We start from the raw sequence: 21,718 nt of genomic DNA, 5'->3' as shown, positions 1-21,718 counted from the left end.
TCCAGCTACAGTGAAGAATGTTGGTCCTACAACATGGTGGGATTTAGCTAAGCATGAGGTATGAGTCCTAAATATATATATTTTCTTCTTACAGTTCTTACCCACAATTTCTTTATATTCATACTAAATATTCAGTTAAGTAATAAAAGTTTAGTGATTCATCTTTCCAAGAAACTGCCCTTACAAGTCACAGGCTTGTAAGAAGAGTTGTGTTAGACAGCTTTTTTTTTTACTTTTCAGTATCCCTCAATTTCTTTTACTTACAATACATTGAACATATCCTTACAGAGATATTTTTGCTACCTTTCTAGAACACTGATTCAACTCTACTAGGTTTAAAGATAGATAATAACCTTTTTTTTTTGGGGGGGGATGTCAAAACATGTTGGTTATTGGCAAGTGCATAAAATACAATCTAACAATAGTAAGTAACCTTGAACTGGAGCACTAGTTCTAGTCATTACCAATTCAGTCCCATAGTTTACCTGTCATTCAATAGGGCAGACACATGTGACTTGGCCTACTCACCTGCACAAAGAAATTCAGTCCCATCATTAAGACTAGTATTCCTTCAAGATGACAAGCTAAATTGAGTGTCTGCAGTTGGAATTCATAAGAATTTTCCAAGTATAAAGTAAATGAACTTAGAGTATTTATGAAGAAATAGATGAGAAGACTTATGATTCCATCCCATTGATATTTGGGTCTTTCTATCAACGTTTTCCCCTAATCTCAGAAATATCTAGAATCTGCTAGTGTTTTATGCTCATTCCCCCTTCTCCAGATTAGAACACTCTTTCCTCCCTTCATTCATCTTACTTAACATAGACAAATTCTGTTTCATAGTCAAAGAATAACTTAAAACCTCCTATCCCAACATAGTCTTGTCTTACTCCACCTCCAGAGGTTCATGGCTTAAGTTCTGAGGATGAGTTTTCTTACTTTCTTAGTGGGATTAATAGTTCATAGTAAATAGAGTTGTTGGTACATGTGTTTTCTTCTATGGTTGACAGCAAATACAGTTGCTTGTACATGTGTAAGATTTTTTTGGTTTTCTGCAAAATTCACCCTACAGCCTATTTCCTCCTCTGCCATCTTGCACCAGGACACGTGGCCCTTTCTGCCCTCAGAGTCCTTTACTCCAGTGCAACACACTAGACCCAATCAAAGTTCAGCTTTGCATTTACCTTTTGTATTTCTGATATTGTTTGTCAACTTCTGTCAGTGAGTGACTTCATGCCATAGTCATCTGTTTCTAAGAATGTTTTGATTGAAAGTTTCATTGCCCTGCAACTCCCAAGTAGTTAAATGATTTTCAATAAGTACTGTGTCGAATAGACAAAAGGCTTTTTGCCTGAGTTGTCATTCTATCTTTATAATGGGCTGAACCACAGGGGTTAAAACACTATAGTTTTAAAACACAATAGTTTCCTATTGTCATTTTAATCTAAAGTCGAGTTTGCAGACTTTGAATTTCAGTTAAATTGTTATTATAACACTACTCCTTAGATTGTGAAAAATAAATAGCATAACATTAAAATTCTTTGAATACTTTCGAATGTCTATATGAAGTCTGTCTAGAACCCTGTACTTAGAAAATATTGGAAACAGAATAGAATACAATAGTAAACTTGGAAATAACTTCTTTGCCTCGGGATTCCTAGGACCTTGTAGCTACCAAAGGAAGACAAATGTCAGCACTTGACTTCAGGTTTGAATTATTCAGGACTGTCCTTTCATTGTTCTGATTCAAACGCTCATTCCAGGTTCAAACCTGGGTTGCATGTGTAGCCAATCAGGTACCTACCCCTCCAGGTGATTTTTTTTTTCTTTGCCTCTTTACTGTGGTGTTCCAAATGTGCAATACATACGTAATCGTTGAAGTTTTCATATCTTTCTTATTAAGTGCTAAAAACAGCAATGTTTTCTCTTTCTTTCAAGTTTCCATCGAGGAGATGGTGTCTGTTATGTCTACGCTCTCAAGGGAAAATTATGAATCAAATCAGATCTTAAGAAATATTTTCAATGATACTTCACTTTATCAATTTTGTGAATATCTCACAGAATCGGTCATTGGCCACTTAATTTCAAGCATTTCTGATACCACTGAAGACAGCGGAGGAAGAAAGAAAACGTGGCTAAGCAAAGATAGAGCCTTTGACAAGATTATTTCTATTGATTCTTGTATGTTTGAAAGCAGGTCAATTTCTGTTGGAGAACTTGCTTTAAGCATTTCTGAAACCATTACTGGAATTCTTTTTAATAGTAACATTTTACAGGTTGACATTGCACATCAAGACTTTTCTTTAAAATCAAAATACCTTTATTGCTCGAGAATAGCTGCTGTTGATTTAGATGATCTCTTTCAAGACCTCTTAATAGCAGTTATTCATGTACTGTCCAAAGAAATAGGGATGAATCATCACCTTGAAAGTAGTGGAAGGAATCAAGCATTTTCCATGCAAAGAAACAATAATGCACCCCTCGGCAGCAAAATAGATAGCATGGAAAGACAGAATAGCTCCAAATTCAGAGGACTGAAATCACCTACCCGCCAAACGGATCGTCTCGTTAAAAAAGGCAAATTAAATTATCTGGCATGTAAATTAGACAACCTGGTTAGTAGCCTAAAAACTCGAGAATCCAAAGAAATAGTCAATAAAGTTTTCAAGATTGTTTTAGATTTGTTTCTACCAGATGAATGTCCAAATGAGACTATGGATTCTGATAAAACAGCAAGAACCTTCTTCTTTCCTTCAAATGATCAGCAAGGTAACAACAGACCTGAAAATAACCTAGGGCTCACTCCCAAATCAGTATTTCTTCTCAATGTCATTTGCGAAAAACTTATTAGAACACTGCTGGAAAAATGTACAAACACTGTCTGTCCTGACAGTGACTCTCTTTCTGATGAAACATCGGCAGAAGAACGCCAGCTTATAAAAATACTCCAAAGCATAGGAGATGAAGAGTTTGATAATTGCAAGAGAGCAGTGGACAGTGAACAATTTCAAGAAGATTTTATGACAAACTTTTTGGAAAATCTAGAAGAAACTGATCAAGATGCATTGCCATCAGACTGTATGCTTACTTTTATTTCCCACAGCTTGGTTAAGTCGCTGATGGACAAATTATCTCACAGTTTACAACTCCCTCAAAACCCACCTCATGCTAAAAAACATTTGACGGGTGGAAAGAAACAAACACAGTCTAGCTACACAAAAGCCAAACGATCAAAACAAACAGGATTAGGAGAAGGTAAAGACTCTTTAGAATCCATAAGTGATGACAGCAATGCTTTGTCAAGGTCACAGGATAGTCCCAGTATGCTGAGATCTAAAGTAAATGCACCATTTGGCAAGAAACATTTAGTAAATTCCTGTTCTTTATTCCCTCCCCAAAAGAAAGAAAACAATATGTATACAATGGACCTACATAGCAGGCCAGATCCAGAACATTTGAATACAAGTGTTTATTCAGCCACATTTTTGGAGGACATAATTTCAGAATTGTTTTTTAATCTCTCAACTTCACTGTGTGGCCTACATGAAAACGTTACCGAGAGCCGGCTCAATGAGATGAATACATTATTTGTCCATAACGTAGTACGTGAGTTTAATAAAGCACGAGTCACTGTTTTACGTGATCCTGAAGAAAAGCTCTATTTTCCACCAGTCCATAAAGAAACCATCAGTAGGATTGTTGATTCAGTTTATTATGATGTTTTGCAGCAATATCAACTGAATGTAACCCATGGCAATAAACTGACCCCTGGTGACAACTCACTAGGGGAACAGATAACTAATGGCATATTGTTGGAGGTTTTAGACTACCGGCTCCCATCTTGTTTCACGAGACAGCTAAAGCCTAGTTCATATCACCCACTTAATGCTGACATCATACTACTGAAACTTCAAAATAAACTGATACAATTCACTTCCCCACTCAGGTCTTCGACAGGCTATAGCACCATGTTATCACAGTCATTTTTAGAAGATACCATCCGAAGACTTTTGTCGCAGCTCATTCCTCTACCAAGTAAAACTTCCTGTCTGAGAAACAAGCATTTCATGAGTTCAGATTTTAACGAGATGTCCACTACTATAGTAGATAAGGTTATGTCAGCCATTTCAAAACATAAAATTTGGTTCACTGTATTTGATAATCAGGATTTCTGTACAGAAAAAAACCTCGAAAAGATGGTGGATTCTGTTTATAGTAATATCCTGCAGATATGTGACTCTCCCATTACCATACAAAGTGGTATAGTTAGCCAGAGTCCAATTGTGGTCGACCAAATAGCCAGCCTCATTATCCAAGAGATTATTGAAAATCATCTTCAACCTTTTTTGTCTGGAGAAGGATTATCCTGCCCAAAGTCTCCGTCAGATCCAATATCATATATGGTTAAACAAGTTCTCAGTGAAGTCATAAACTCTCATAGACCGTGTTCTTCAAATATATGCCCGGATGCATTTATAGGGGATGTTGTTGCCAAACTTTTGTCAAAGATATTTAGTACAAAAGAGAGGACTGATTTTGCAATGGAAAACATAGCCCAAAAAATAGTAAACTCAATAAGCAGCCATTTTGATAAAGCTAAAATTCACATTCTAAACAATGACAAAGAAAAGGCTTATTATCCCTCGATTGATACAGATGTTGTGGATGAACTTGTCACCTCAGTTTATAGAAATGTCTTAAAACAGCATGGCCTGGACCCTGAGACTGGAAAAGAATATGGAAACAGCGATAATTTTGTGGGAAATATTACCAAGTTACTTATTCCAGCAATTTCAGACTATTTTCTCCATCCATTGTTTTCTGGGGATTCGTCAGCTTCTCCCTCTTCTGTCTCCATAGCGGAGAATATTGTTCCGAACATCCTTAGTAACATCAGTAAATATACTCAGTCAAGTCAAAGCTTATCTCCATATAACACCTTGTTACCATATACATTTTTAGAAGACATGATCAGAGCACTACTATCTAGAATCTTTCCTGCTTTCCTAAGCAGAGAAACACCAAAAGATACGTTGAGAGAGAATTTCAATGAAATTGCCTCAAAGCTAATCAGCGACATTAGAATGAAAATTTCCCAACATGAAATTAGATTTTCAAAAGACGAGGAAGAAACCAAGATTGCTTATTCAGAGGACGATGTTCAGTGTCTTGTTGACTCGGTATTCAAGAATATTTTACAAAGCCCTGAGTCTCAAGAATCATTTGAGGAAAACATCACAAGCAGTAATGAGACTCTTATAGATAGAATAGCAGGTTTTATCATCAAACATGTATGTCAACAGCATCTTCAGCCTTTTGTAGGAAGAAAATCATTGTCTTCTTCATATCCATATTTTGATCAGAAAAAAGAAAAGCTTAATGAAACTGTTTATTCCTCAACTTTTTTGGAAGATGTGATCTCAGGGGTTTTAAACAAAATATTCCATAGAGTGTTAGGCATTGTACAAGCAAAACCAGTAAGAGATTCCGAAGATAAACTGCTTGATAAAGCTGAGAACCTCATACATTTGATAGCAGAGGAATTTTCAGAAACCCACGTTAGCGTTCTAGAGAACGCTGAGGAACAATTCTGTTTGCCTCCAGTGGAGAGGGATGTAGTCGTAACCATTATTGATAGAGTATACAGCAAAGTTTTGCAGGAATGCGAATTGGAAATAATGCATGATAAAGATTTCTTTAATGACATGAAGTCACTGGCTGCGAAGATAACCAAGGTCATCTTGACTGAAAGTTTTGATTTCCAGATCCCTCCAAGCATTGCAGCAAAGATCCCTTTTAAATTTCACTCCAAACTCAATACAGATGTTTTGATAGAGAGAATCAAATGTAACATGGCTAAATCAAAGTTACAGAAACACACCTCATCAATGTATACTACTATACTAACACATACTCATTTGGAAAAAATTGTCACTCAGCTTTTATCCCAGATGGATCCATCAGTCTCTGGTGCAGAACACTCAGAATATTCTAAATCAGACTTAAATAATACAGTAGTAAAACTGATAAATGAAATAATGTCAATAATTTCAAAACATGCAATATGTATTACTAAGCATGGAAATGAGAAGAAATGTGTGATTTCAGGAAAAGATACCCAGTCTATGGTTGACTCTATTTATGATGATCTTTTAAATTCAGATCTGTACCAGTCTCTCATCAAAGATAAAAAAGGTTTGAGTAACATACCTGTTTCAAAAATAGCAAGTTTTATACTAAAGGAAATCTTTGACCACCATCTTCAGTCATTTTTATCTGAAGATAAAACTTTCCTTTCAACAGAAACTGATCAGACTTGTAAACAGAAAGCAATGGAGCCTGAGGAAAGAGAATTGTTTTCCATCGTGAACTCAGATGTCTTTTTGGAAGAAGTCATTTCTGAACTTTTAAGTAAGCTCCTATATGCATTCTCACATAATGTCTTGGCTGTTGAACACCCAGATGTAGTAAAAGCCAAAATTACAGAAGTTGTGACAACATTAGTAAATTCCATTGTTCTAGAGCTCACCACATCAGAGATTTTAGTCACAGATAACTTTGATAGAAATAAGTGTTTTTCAGAAGAATATAAGGAAATGCGTCAAAAAACAGTCAACGTAATTTATGCTAAAATACTAGATGAGTATAAATCGCTTGTTCACATATATAGGGCCATACAATGTGACACAATTTGTTTTGGAAGGAAAATATACCATTTTCTGTTAGATGAAATTTACGAGTATCAGGTACAGTCGTTAATTTCAGGACAATTAGCGTCATCTTCGTATTCGGCTCCTCAAGCTGAGAATATTATCAGAAATGTGCTCAATGTTGTGGCGAATGATAGCCATGTCTTGCCATCGTGTATCACGATGGTGCCTCATTCTCTTCTAGAAGATATGATTTATAAGCTTCTAGTGAATGCCTTTCCTCCCTCAGACACTCCAGGTGAGCTACAGAAGGGAGAGGCTTCTCCAGATTGTGAGTTTGTAGATGCAGCTTCAAAACTGACTGCTGAGATTCTTGAAGAGATTGCTGAACATGAAATCCGTTTGGCTACAGAAGAACAGAATGCAGAAGGTAAGCAACTGGAAGGCGATGAAAATTTTGTTGAGACTATGTGTGACAATATCTTGAAAAAGTCTGCATTTCAAACTGAAGTACAGCACAATGCGAGCAAAAAAGGAAGCTCCTTTCTCAGTAAAATAGCTGGTTTCATTATAAGAGAAATCATGGACCATCATCTGAAGCCGTTTTTAAACGATCGAGAGTCACCTTCCAGGGGTTTAACTCATTCTAAGCATGTCTCTGCTCTTACTAAACCTGATAAAGAAAAAATACAGCCTTCTATATATTCAGCAAGATTTCTGGAAGATATCATTGTTAATCTTGTTCGCAAATTTTATTCTCTTCTAAGTAGTAGTACAAATCTTGAGAAAAAAGAAATGCCAGAGCCAGACTTTGTGGACTTGGCTATACAGTTTGCTAAGTCTCTGGTGGGAGAATTTACAAAAAGTGAAATTAAAGTTGTACCAAATGCGGAAGAGGTGTTTTCTTTTTCACCAATTGATAAAGAAACAGTTGATAAGATATCAGATTTTGTGTATGATCAGTTCATTAGTCAGTGTGGATCGAAGGATATTCAGGAGAATAATACAAGTAACATTTTAATAAAAGTTATTGCTGAATTAGCCCAGGAGGCAATATCTGCTTTCAAGATTCAACCACTCTTTTCAGGAGATTTGTCTTCCACCATTTTTTCGTTTCTAAATCCAGATAAGATCACCAAAAGGGTACAACACCTACCACAGAAAAGCCCTACAGAGGTCAGCAGATGCTTAAAAGAGGACCAGATTAATTTACTAGAGCAATCACGTAAACAAACTTCTTCAACCACAGATCAAAAAATACTGTTGGACCCTTGCGAAGATTTCAGTGCAGTGAATAGGAAAAAAACTTTCAAAACTGATAAAGCCTCGGAAAAAAATGATACCACTTCAGATACCACTATAATTAATATTTTGAACAATGTGGTGAACCTGTTATCGGGATCCACTGCAAGTGATAAGAAATGCCTCGAAAATAAAAGCCCAACAAAAAAATATAAAGATACATCAGAAACTGCTTCTCCAGCTACCAATCTGAAAATGAATGACGCGCAAGAGAGAAATATGATTGTTGCACTTGAAAAATGCAAAGTTGAGAACAGTTTATCAGCTTCAAAAGGTAAGAGGCAAGGCAATGAGGAATTCGCACAATCTCCAGTAGCTATTGATGATGTAAAGTATAAGGAAGTACTTGGACACAATTTTGAAATAGACGATGATAAAATTGACAAAGCAAAAGAAACTTTTTTGGAAAAAGATGACAAATCCTTTCGGGTGTCTACTCTCACGTCAGATGTAAGAACTACAGGAAGTGCAACAGAACATCCATTGGAAACAACCACCAAAAAATCAAGCAGTAAGGAGAATAAAGATACCTCGACGCAAATCTATGTGTATGAAGAACAAGACTGTGGACAAAAGTATGAACGTGTTCAAAATGTCATTGAAAATGTTTATGACAACATTTTAGGAATGTTTCAGCCTCAAGAATCAGATCACCCAAAGTTCAAAATTGCCCCAAATGGAACACAAGCCCAAGGAATTCAAGACGTTGACAAGGATTTTTCACAGCCTGTGTCAACGAAGAAATTGCTCCCATCATCTAATCTCTGTGCCAAAGGGAAAAGAGAAAAAGAGAAGGATGAGGAAAGATGGGGTCAGAAGAATGAAGAGAAAGTAAAGGGTAAGGACACTGAAATGGAGCCCAGGAAACCAGAGAGCCCTCGTTACCCACCAAAGAGAAAACTCGGAGGGATTTTTCCTGCTAAATTTTTAGAAGATGTTATCACTGAAATGGTTAACAGATTGATCTTTTCATCTTCAGCAGAAATGCAAACCCATCAAAAATGGCAAGATTCAAATGGTGATGAAGATCAAGTTGAACTGTGTAACACAGCCATGAAGCTTATTGACTCATTGCTAAAGGAGTTTGCAGACGCTCAAATTAAGGTGTTTAAAACAGATAATGAAAGTAATTTTCTTCCCAAAAAAGATAATATACCATCAGCTCCTCAAGTGCTTCCTAGTCACAGAGAACCAACTAAAGATGAGGCAAGGGCCAGCATGAGGCAAAGCACAGTGGGTAAAATACCGTATACAAATAAAATTGGAAAACAGTTTCTCGATAAAACACCAGCAACCGATAAAACACTAGTTAACAGAATTGTTCATGCGTCTGTGTGCAACGTTCTGAAGGAGTATAGATCACAAGAATCCATTTGTAGGAATATAGAGAGCAATGAGGGAAATTTAGCCAGAAGACTAACCAGCGCGATGATAAAAGAATTTTTTCAAAATAAGCTCAATTTGTCATCTTCCGATGAGATTTCAGCTTCAACATGCTTGCCCCTAGAATCGAAGGATATCGTTCAAAATTTCCAAAAGGTGATTCAAACAACAAGCAGAGAATGTCAGACATCCACACCATACATAGTCATGCTGACTCACGAATTTTTAGAGAATGTCATTTCTGCTCTTTTATCGAAAATTTTTTCAACAATATCCAACACTGCGGTGGAAACATCTGAGGATGAGTGGCTCACAGAAAAGGATTTTCTTCAAATGAAGTTATTAAGTACAATTAAAGCAGAAATATCCAAAGATGAAGATATGATCATACAGTATGTGGAGTCCTTACATCACAGTGATGATGAAATTATTCAGCTAGTAGTTCAGTCTATTTATAATAATCTCTTGTCACAGTTTGGGTCACATGAGATCATACAAGAGTGCATATCCAGTGGATGCAAAATTCTTTCCGAAGCCATAGTTAATTTAGTCCTACGAGAAGTGGCTGGGAATCAGCTACAGAACTATTTCTCTGGAGAACTAACGCCCAATCAGTATGCAGAAATTGATAATGTCGTTGACAACATCCTTAAAACTGTCATCCAAACAGCTGATTTTCCAAAACGTGACTTTCCGTCACAGTCTCATGTACTGCCTTTCAACATCATTGAAGAAATTGCTGTCAAATTTTTATCAAAGCTCCTATCAGTGTTTCCAAAATTAGACAATGAAAGAAACAAGTCTCTAGAAATGGAAATGCAAAAAATAACTTCCAAAATACTAAATTCAGTCCAAGACTTTATATCCAAAAGTAAAATTAAGCTTGTGCCACCAGCCAGGGAGCTGCTTGCTGCAGCCGATAATGCAATTATTGAGAAAGTCGTTAATTCTGTTTATACCAATGTATTAAAGCATTCTGGCTCACATACGTCTGTGTTTAAAGATTTAATGGGTAAAAGCAATGTGCTCTCTGACATAATAGGTTTTTTATTGGTGAAAGAAATTTCCAATTCCAAATTTCAACCCCAAGTAGAGGAAGAAGTATCAAACTCAGAATTAGTTCTAGAAGCAGTCAAAATCATGGAAAAGGTGGTCAAAATTGTTGATGAATTTAAGTCCAAGGAAAAGTTTTCATCCAAAAAAGTCTCTATGTTAGACGCCAAATTTTTAGAAGAAGCACTGGCTTTGTTCATGGCGAAGATAATAAGGTTGTCAAGAGCCTCAAGCAAAGATAAAAAAATCTTGTCAAAGACTGAGTTAAATAAAATCACATCTCAACTGACAAAATCTGTGACAGCTGAAATTGCCAAAGATGATATTAATCTCATTGCTGCTGACCCTGAAGATCAGTCTTTAAAACCAGAAAGTATAGAAATAATTTCTCAGGTGATTGACTCGATTTACAGCGATGTGCTGAGACAATCTGGAAGTCATAAAGAACTTTATCATGACATAAAAGGGGTAAATAAAGTCTTCCCTAAAGAAGTGGCTAGTTTAATTGTTAGGAAAGTTTCAAATTTTTCTTTAGATGCAGGCAACTTAAAAAAATCCAATGTAGGCCTCTTTAGAGATCTAGACGTTAATAGAATCGTTCAAAAGGCACAGGAGTACGCTGATACAAGGAGTCCAGAATTAGAAGAGTCAGATATAGATACTGAATCTGAAGATGAACCAATGAAAATAGTTCCATATATTGGTAACAAACCAATCAAAATAGATCCACTAATTATCTCAGAACATTTAGCAGTGATTTCTGTAAAAACTCAACCTATTGAGACATTAAAGAAAGAATGTTTAAGAAATACTGGACATAGCATAGCAGAACTGAGAAGAGCATCAATAAGTGGCAAAACTTACCACCCGTTAGTTTCATCTAATATAAATATAAAAAGAGAAAGACGAATATCATTGGATAGAACGGGTCGGCTGGCCACAAAACCCTTTGAGGTAAGTGCAAAGGTAATAGAAAAGAAACCACCACCACCACCACCACCACCACCACCACCACCACCACCACAACCAACGCGTACACACACACACACACACACACACACACACACACACACACACACACACACACACAGTGAAATAGAGCTACTATTTCATTTTCCTCAAATAAGCATAGAAGAATGCGTTTTGTTGGTATCACTACTCAACAGAATCGTTAGCAATACTTGGTCCATATAGTCAAATAATTTGCTAGAAATTGCTGTGCCAGCCCGGTGCCACATTGTAAAGGTCTTGGGTAGTATTATTCTCAGTTTTCATTAAAGAATGTAATTCAGAAACGTATCTGTAGCAGTGAAATCATACTGTCTCCGAAAAACTCAATAGGATAGTCAGAAAAAAACTCACCTGTCTTACATAATCCCTATCACTTATATTAAAATATGTTTGAAAGTGTCAGTTACTGAGCTATCATCTGCTACAACAGAAAGAACTCCTAAATTTTATTTTTAGTAACATTTCTTCTATAAATACAATACCAACTTTTAGATTAGCTTGCTTCTTTTCTTACTGTGCTTTCATTATATTATCTTCCTTGAGTTTCTTCTATTCTCTCATGAAATAGCAAGTCTCTCTTCTCTTCTACTACAGCCAGCAGCCCTGTAGTCCTGTCATTTTTGTTTCTTAAAATTGAAGATGCGATCCTTTAAACTTTAATGCATAAAGTTTATTTATCTAGTACGAATAGATTTCTATGTCTGCATTTTGCTAGTATTTTTATCACTCTACAGGGGGAATTGATAGTTTACAGTGGAGTTGCTGGTACACGGGTGCGACTTCTCATCTCCCCTTGATAGGTGTCTGCAAAACACTCTCACCCACAACTTGGGTTCTGTTCCATCATCCTACCATCCTCCACCAGGACCTCACCTGCCTCTTCTTTGCCAGTCTTTTGATTTGGCACAATGCACCACACCCAGTCATCTTTTTTTTTTTGTTTCATCTTGCATGGAGGCAAGCAGAAAGTGCCAAAGGATCTCACACATAGATAGAACTTTATGTTTCTCAACAAGGACATAAAGGAAAAAGGCTGTCTTCTTTTTAAAAGATATTTTATTATATTTATTTATATTATTGGATAGAGACAGCCAGAAATCAAGAGGGAAGCAGGGGATAGAGAGGGAGAGAGACAGACACCTGCAGCCCTGCTTCACCACTCTCAAAGCTTTCCCCCCTGTAGGTGGGAACGTGTAGGGGCTTGAACCCAGATCCTTGTGCCTTGTAACATGTGCTCAACCAGGTACCCCACCGAGTGGCCCCAAATGCCATCATTTTTGTAAGCCCCCTTCTGCTATAGCCTAGCTCATTCCTATAGCTCCTCACTTAGGCTCTAGATGCACTTATCTAGTTGAGATTTTAATGTGTCTGAATGAGTTTGTTGTTGCATGGAAACTCTAGCTCTGAGGACAAAGGAATTAACAGACCAATAAAGCCACACCACATATTTTGATTTTTTTATGAAAGACCTTTGCTCGAAGGATTTTCGAAAGAAAACTAAGTGCATGGGGGTATAATTGGTGGCCTGGCCTGGACAGTGAACAGTGATTTATAGAACCATTTTTGTTCTCATGCATACATTTGAAGTGAAATTGGCCACTACACTGCATACCACTGAACTAAGTCTCAGAACTAGTTAAAATGTTAGCTGCTGCTATATATTTTCAGACATAATTACAGGGATATTCACAGACTGAAACAGTCATCTCCATTGCCCTAAAATCTGGGGTCAGATGATGGTTCTTTCCAGCTCTGAAATGTTCTCTTTCAAATGTATGCCCATAATTGCACTTCTATATTATTTGATAAACTTCATACATGTAAGTGTTTGTATGGGAGTAAAATTATTTGACTAGACAACAGAATAACAATACTCAAAATTAGTTTTTAATTGTTTGTAGAAATGTCTGTCACTAATCTCAGTTACCAGCTCTCAACTTACATAGAGACTATAGGAAGCAGAACAAGGATGTTTAAACCAAAACAATGATCTTGGTCCTGTTAAGTGAAGGCAAGGTCATCCGTAAAATTAGAATAGTAGAAAAAAAGAAGAGACTATCTTAAGACAGAAATGTGCTTTGTTGTCCATCCGAAGACCCATGGTATCTGTTGCCTGCCTAAAAAAAGACAAGAGATAAAGTAGAAGTAGATTACCTCAGAAAAAAAGCATTTGTAGTTCTACCTCAGTATTGTAATCTTTCTTTTGAGGTGCCATAAATTTCTAATACACTATACATATCTTTATTAATCTGTGTGGAAACATTTCAGATTAATAAAGAGTAACTGTAGACATTTGAAAGCACTGTTTTCCTGTATTAGCACAGAGAATAAAAATTATATTTAATTTTAAATGTTTTTCCACTGAAGATATCCTTTTATAGCACCTTCATTTAAAGAAGAAAAAAAAACCTTGTTTACAATGTTAGAAATCTGTGTTGAAATAAGTATACAGAAAAAGGACCAACTGTTACTTCCTTTCTGTTGATCCATCTTTAGACATTGAACATGGGAAGTGATACCTGTCTAAGGAGAAGAGGGCAAATTTTCTCTCAGAAAGTATGTCCAAACAAAGAGTTGGAAGATAAGATTTAATAATCCAAGATCTTCACAGTTTAGCTAATTGGTTCTTAAACTCAGATTTAACAATATCTTTTTGTTAAGAATATGTGTATTCTGATTTATCTATGATTCCCTAAGAGTTTATAATAAGATTAACAGGTCTACTTCTGGAACGTAGTTTTTAAGGAAAGCTAGAAATAATATGTTAAGAGATATAGTAGAAACAAGAAAGGTGATTGGGACAGTTAATTTTTTTTTAAAAAAATATCCACTGTATCTTCCATTCCAGGCTGTTTGCAGAAATTCATTTCAGAATATAAGAAAGCCTGATATCACTAAAGTAGAGCTTTTAAAAGATGTCCAGTCCAAAAAGGAACTCATCATCCGGTTAGTCGCTCATGATATTGATCCAGAGTACACAGAAATTAACAGCGACGATGATGAAAAGGAAGTCGTCTTAAGAGAAACTGTACAAGAAAGTTTAGAACAAGTAACGGTGGCCATGGAACCAGTAGAAGACAAAGTCTCTCCCAAACCAATGTTAAGCACAAGCAGCCTGAAAAAATTTTTGTCACTAAGCAAATGTTGTCAGTCCACATCCATTGTAAACATTGAAAGCATTAAACCGGCACATTCAAATCGCGTAACAGAATCTGAGAGAGAAGTTAAGAGAGCAGTCGCCGAGCTTGATATGGCCAGCTGTTCAGCGGTGACTCAGACCCACTTGTCTTGGGAGAAAAAGACGCAGCAAAAGGTGAGCAAGAATAAACAGAGTGGGTGCGATCTCTGGGAAAAGTAGAGACCTTCAGGAATTCTAACAATATATCTTAATAAGACAGTCGAGGATGCTGAGTGCCCCCATGCAGTCCCCTCCTCTCTGCGGCAATATTTTGAGTCTGAGAAAAATAATTAATTAGAAATGAAACTGAACCAAAGAAAGTAGGAGAACGAATGAGGGGAAAGCGGTAACGGAAAGAAACTCCGATCAGTCAAGAGGCCCAATGAGCAAAAGAAGTTCAGTCTATACTTACCTGGCAGGGGAGATACCATGATCATGAAGGTGGTTTTCCCAGGGCGAGGCTTATCCATTGCACTCCGGATGTGCTGACCCCTGCGATTTCCCCAAATGTGGGAAACTCGACTGCATAATTTGTGGTAGTGGGGGACTGCGTTCGCGCTCTCCCCTGATCATAAAAAAAAAAAAAAAAAAAAAGAAGTTCAGTCTATTGAAGTCTGTTAATAAGCTCCAGTGCTTTTCTATTTTGAGTGATCAATGCCCACTGAGCCTTCCTGCAGAGGCCTGATGCAGGTTACAACAGGAGGAGGAGGAGGATGAGGGAGTCAAGGTATCGGGAATGAAGTGTGGATTCACACAAGTTTTAACTCTGTTTGAATCCTCACTGAATAGCTGTGTGCTGACTGGGCAAGAACACTATCAACTATTTTTCTAAGCTACTCAGTTAATATGTTAGTCAACTAGATATTTTTCTTTGATTGGACTTGATAGGACAGAGAGAAATTGAGAGGGGAGTGAGGAGATAAGAGCAGGAGATAGACACCTGCAGCACTGCTTCACCACTCATGGGAGAACCAGGGGCTGGAACCTGGGTCCCCGTGCGCTGTATTGTGTGTGCTCTACCAGATGTGCCGCCACCCAGCCACTAAACAATGAAAAAAAAAAATACTTGAATTCACTCCACTCTGATTATATCGTACAGCCCTTGTCCTTTTGGCACACTGAGATGATGGTCTGGAATTCAGGACTGTTTCTTGCTTATCCTGTTCAAAAATTGTACACCACATCACTCCCGTACAGGGAGACCCTGAATCAAAACATAGTCTTAGAAAGTTCTCTTTCTTTCTTCCTTACTTCTTTCTTTCTGTCCTTCTTTCATTCTTTCTTTCTTTTTTTCTTCCTTCCTTCCTTCCTTAGATAGAAACAGGCAGGGAAGCAGAGAATTAAAAGGACCATCTTGGGCCAGGTGGTAGTGCAGCGGGTTAAGCGCACATGGCACAAAGTGCAAGGACTGGCCTAAGAATCCCAGTTCAAGTCCCCTAGTCCCCACCTGCAGGGGGGTTGTTTCACAGGCGGTGAAGCAGGTCTGTTTGTGTCTATCCTTCTTTTCTCCTCTCTGTCTTCCCCTCCTCTCTCGATTTCTCTCTGTCCTATCCAACAACAATGACAGCAATAACAACAATAACAATAATAACAACAAGGGCATCAAAAAATGGGGGAAAAATAGCCTCCAGGAGCAGTGGATTCATAGTGCAGGCACAGAGCCCCAGCAGTAACCCTGGAGGAAAGGAAGGAAGGAAGGAAGGAAGGAAGGAAGGGAGGGAGGGAGGGAGGAAGGAAGGAAGGGAGGAAGGATGGATGGAAGGAGGAGAAGGAGAAGGAAGGAAAGAAGGAAGGAAGGGGGGAGAGAGAGAGAGAGAGGAAAGGTCACAGTACCAAAGTTTCCTTCAGAGGAGTGGATGCCAAGCTCGAACGTGAGTTGAGCACATGGCAAAGCAGCACATCATGTAAATGAGCTATTAAAAAACAGCACTGAGAATCAGGCAATGGCGTAGCAGGTTAAGCGCAGGTGGCACAAAGCGTGAGGACCAGTGTAAGGATCCCGGTTCAAGCCCCCGGTCCCCACCTGCAGGGGAGTCGCTTCACAGGCAGTGAAGCTGATCTACAGGTGTCTGTCTTTCTCTTCCCATCTCTGTCTTCCCCTCCTCTCTCAATTTCTCTTTGTCCTATCCAACAATGACATCAATAACAACAACAATAACTACAACAATAAAACAACATGGGCAACAAAAGGGAAAATATTTTTAAAAATCAGTTGTAAATACTTGTCAGGTATAGCAATACATATCTTGATCTCTTTGTGTAATTATATAATTTAGACCATCTGCAGAAATTTTCTTGAGTCCCACAGTCAGAAATGATGACTTCTTTCATAGTGAAAGCAAGGTAATATTATTATACCAATAATACTATCCTACATCTTTTGTGATCTTAAAAGACATCATAATGAAGGTACCATTAAAAAAAAACACTACCAAATCACTCATGATATTTGCTTTTTTTTTCTTGTCACTAGAGCTTCAGTACTGTAGGCCAACATTTTCAGACAGAGACAAAGAGAAATACAGAGGAAAGATACCAGAGTCATGATGCTTCTCTCAGGACAGTGGGAGCCAAACAAAACTGAACTGTGTTTATAGTAGACCAGGAACCTTCCCAGGTGATCTGAGAGATAGATAGATAGATAGATAGATAGATAGATAGATAACTGGGATTTGAGCCATAGTGTCCATTAATCTTTAAGTAACCTTGAAAACTTTCCATTATTGTAGAGTGCATAATATGCTGACTGGATGAGAGTACACATCAAACTCAACCTTGCATAATGTCTGGTTTGTACTTTTCCAGAAGGAAGAAATGAATATTGCCGCAGAACCAACACATTACTTCATCCACAGAATCATGAGTACATCTTCCTACAACCAAGAAGATCTGATTTCATCTACTGGGTATTTGAAATAAAAGCTATATAAGTATATAGATATATAAATCTGGGGTTAATGTCGCACTGATGAGATGGATAAGGACCCTGCTAAAAATATGACTGGGCAGATACTCTTTCCCGGACCTTCACTCACTATTGTTTTTCTCTGGAGAGTCTTTTATACTGCTTCTTCTTTAGACCTAAATCCCCATTTTAAATTTCCTTCCCTTCATGTTCTTTCTAATACAATCATGTTGTAGACCATAAATCTACTAATGTGATGTTTTTGTTTTGCATTGAGAGACAACAGTTACTAAATCATGAAAGTCCTTGTGCCATCGGCTTAATGGTTTCTTGATGAGTCATCTTAAGTAGCTAAGTGTTACATTTGTATAACTGCCTATAAGTAATTAAGAGAAGTGTGTAAATTGCAATATTCAGAGATGAATTCTAAGAAGCACTGGTGTATGCTGTGGACCTGTAAGAATGGACAGCATTGGCATGAAGAGAAAATGGTCTGTATTTGGATGAGTATACAAGCATCGTCTAGCATGTGTAGCCTTTACAGAGGACAAAGAACATTGCAAACCTGGGGTTATATTAGCAACTATATTTGAAGTATTGAAAACTTGTCTTAAATTGTTTAGAAGACTATTTACATTCTGGAAGAGGTAGTATTTTCTATTTTGAGAGATGATGTGTTCAGAGATTACCAGTTCTTTCACTTCTCAGTATTCATAAAAGCTAGATTAAGTAAGGATGGAAATACATTTTATTTAATGGTCAGATATAAAAGGGAGTTCACATGCTAAAGGCACGGTCTCTCTGAGAACAGCAGAGTAAACACATTTATTTCAATCTTCTGTGAGGTGGGCGAAGATAGAATGTTCCTGAGGTATTCATTCCTTATAAAAGATTAAGGTTGGGGCAGGGTGGTGGCACACCTGATTATGCACTCACGTTACCATAATCAAGGGTCCAGGTTTGAACTCCACCCCACGCCCGTCCTCACCTGCAATGAGGAAGCTTCACAAGCAGTGAAGTAAGAGCTGCAGGTATCTCTCTTCCTCTATCCCTCTTTTTTTCCCCTCCCCCTCTCAATTTCTCTCTGTCTCTGTCCATTAAGATAAAAATAAAATGTTTTTAAAAGAAAAAGATAATGGTGATGGTGTTTAAAAAATGGGAAAAAAGATTGATTTTTCCCAGAAAAATAAATAAAGTTCACCCTATTTCTATTTTTTATTTATAAAAAAGAAACATTGACAAAACCATAGGATAAGAGGGGTACAACTTCGCACAGTACCCACCAGCAGAACTCGGGATCCCATCCCCTCCCCTGACAGCTTTCCTATTCTTTATCCCTCTGGGAGCATGGACCCAGGGTCACTGTGGGATGCAGAAGGTGGAAGGTCTGGCTTCTGTAACTGCTTCCCTGCTGAACATGGGTGTTGACAGGTGGATCCATACTCCCAGCCTGTCTCTCTCTTTCCCTTCTTCTTCTAGCATTTGCTCTTCTTCTGTAGCCAGTCAACAGCGTCAGGTTGAGCCTGATGTAAAGTTTCGAGACCTCCTTTGAATCTGGAGAGGTGGCAGTCGTTGACTATGTGGGTCATAGTCTGTCTGGAGCCACAGGGGCAGTTCGGGTCGTCTCTGGCTCCCCAGCGATGGAACATAGCGGCGCACCGGCCATGGCCTGTTCGATAGCGATTGAGGAGGGCCCGATCATAACGTGCCAGGTCAAAGCCGGGTTGACGCCTGCAGGGGTCTGTGATGAGGTGTTCGTTCTTGACCTCAGCTGACTGCCAACTCTGTTTCCAAGAGTCTGGAACAGAGAAGTTCAGTGTAGGCGTAGGGGACCAGATTGGGTGATGAGACGTCAAGCGTTGGACAGGGTGGGCGAAGATCTCCGCGTAGATTGGCAGGTCCGGTCGGGCGTAGACGTGGGAAATGAACTTAGATGATGCTGCATCCCGACGAATATCTGGCGGGGCGATGTTGCTGAGAACTGGCAGCCATGGAACCGGGGTGGAATGGATGGTTCCAGAAATGATCCTCATGGAGGAATATAATTTGGAGTCGACCAAGTGGACATGGGGGCTACGGAACCATCCTGGGGCACAGTATTCTGCAGTGGAATAGCATAATGCCAGAGAGGATGATCGCAGTGTGGCAGCGCTCACGCCCCATGAGGAGCTGGCCAGTCTTGCAATGATGTGATTCCTCGCGCCCACCTTTGTTGCAGTTTTTATGAGATGTTCGTGAAATGACAGGGTGCGATCGAGAGTAACGCCAAGATGGACTGGCTGGGCTTCATGCCGGATTCTCGTATCACCAAGCTGCACATTAAGCTCACGCGAGGCCGAGGCATGGTGTAGATGGAAAACAGATGATACCGTTTTTGCGGTGCTAGGGATTAGTTGCCATTTTTTACAGTAATCAGATATCAGAGACATATCTTTCGTGAGTGTTTCCTCGAGGATGTCGAACTTGGATGCCTGAGTTGCACAGCAGATGTCATCGGCGTAGATGAACTTCCTTGAAGTTTCTGGGAGGTCATTGATGTAAATATTAAATAGCGTAGGAGCCAGAACAGAGCCCTGGGGAAGGCCACTTGAGACAAGTCTCCATCTGCTAGACTTGTCACCTTAATGGGGAAGGGCTCTGGGGAAGTGGAACTCCAAGGCACATTGGTGGGTTGTCTGTCCAGGGAAGTCTGGTTGGCATCATGCTAGCATCTGGAACCTGGTGGCTGAAAAAAGAGTTAACATACAAAGCCAAACAAATTTTACCAGTCATGGACCTAAAGGCTGCAATAGTGCAGATGAAGTATTGGCGGGTCCTCCATTTTGTAGATAGCTAACAGGCATATTTTAGTTATATTTCAAAGGGCCTGTAACTATACTAGTGTTTTTGTTGTTGTTTATTTGTTTTTATTTTTCCTGAGCCTGAAATCTGATATGCTGGTGGATCCTAATTATTTTCTGGGGAGATGATGTCATGGCTGGAAAAAGGATCAGAAAGCTGGATCAGGGAAGAGAGTAGCTCCCTAATATGGGAAAGGGGTATAAATATTACTGTAAGCCCCATGGATTTGATGTGATCTGGGGCCCATAATTAGCTTAGGAGCCTGTGTGACCTCTACATCCCTGTAGATCTGAGCTCACATTCTGTGGTCATGAGTAGGAACATTCCAAGCTGCCCCAGTATTGACTCATCATCCTCAGGTGTAACATAGAGTATGTTGTCCAGCCGCCCTTTGGAGGATGGAACATTCTCTACCATTGTTGATCCAGGTTGAGGGCAAGGTCCCATGGGGGCCCACAAAGGGGTCTATTTTGTTGTTCCTGATAGAAATGACTGGTAACAATGGAGAGAGGGATTTATTTGAGGTCTAGGCCCATCAGGTCTGTTTGGGAACCTCAGGACTCCCCGATTCAGGCCCCAGCTGGTGGAATGGCCTGATAGTGACTAAAGAGTCATCATTAAAGTATGCCAGTCTCTTGCCCTTATTCAGCTTTTGCAGTCTTGCTTTGATAAGGTTAGCTTTGAAGTGAGTGAGAGAACTGTAATAGGAAGTAGGTGAGGAGGACATCTAAGTCTAAGTAGACACTATTTCATTATGAACTTGATATTGACTCACTACAGACTATTGTGTATTTTTGTTTTCAGGTATATATTTTGCCCTAATTTGTGGATACATGTGAACATATGCTCTATCTTATGGAACCTGGTCTATATCTAGGTTTTGGGACTTTGTTAGGAAGTGAACCTCCTGGGATGGAATTAGCGAATACCATGAAAGCAAAGTTCTCACCCGAGTGATGGGGGTGAAGGGTTGGCAGTCCATGTCTGACATCTCTGTACACAGTCTGAGGTGAAGCCTGCTGAGATGGTACTCGTTGCATTGATTAAGTTGGAATTGGCGGATGCAGTATCATTTGGCCTGACTTGAGAGAAGTATGCAGGGAAATGAGCCCCACCCCAGAGATTCCAGGATTGGGAGAAACATAGGCTCTATAGAGGAAGTAGGAGATTCCTGTTGTCTTACAGTTTAAGAAGACAATAGATAGTTATTGCTATAATCACATTGTTTGGCAATTGGCTTCACTTTGAAATATCCCTTTGTTTGGATTTGCTGTATCATACACACCATCACCATATTTTATGTCCTTTGACATTGTTTGCATATAGCTGTGCCACCGGTTGCTTCTGTTCTCCCTGGACTAAGCTTTTAAGAGAGTCAACATATCAAAGACT

General features: G+C 38.7%; 1 protein-coding gene and 1 non-coding gene across 2 annotated transcripts in view; both read left to right on the top strand.

The window, feature by feature from the left end:
• Positions 1-21,718, top strand: part of FSIP2 (fibrous sheath interacting protein 2) — an 83,539-nt gene that overhangs the window by 52,813 nt on the left and 9,008 nt on the right. Inside the window, exons 17-19 of the mRNA XM_060177611.1 lie at positions 1,942-11,345; positions 14,251-14,715; positions 17,386-17,486. Coding sequence (XP_060033594.1) covers positions 1,942-11,345; positions 14,251-14,715; positions 17,386-17,486 — 9,970 coding nt within the window. The remainder of the gene's footprint in view (positions 1-1,941; positions 11,346-14,250; positions 14,716-17,385; positions 17,487-21,718) is intronic.
• On the top strand, positions 14,985-15,148 carry LOC132534449 (U1 spliceosomal RNA). The gene has a single exon (XR_009546174.1). It is a non-coding gene; the product is annotated as a U1 spliceosomal RNA (small nuclear RNA).

Source organism: Erinaceus europaeus, chromosome 18 (assembly GCF_950295315.1).
Source record: "Erinaceus europaeus chromosome 18, mEriEur2.1, whole genome shotgun sequence".
Taxonomy (NCBI): domain Eukaryota; kingdom Metazoa; phylum Chordata; class Mammalia; order Eulipotyphla; family Erinaceidae; genus Erinaceus; species Erinaceus europaeus.
This window is presented reverse-complemented; position numbering and strand designations above follow the sequence as displayed.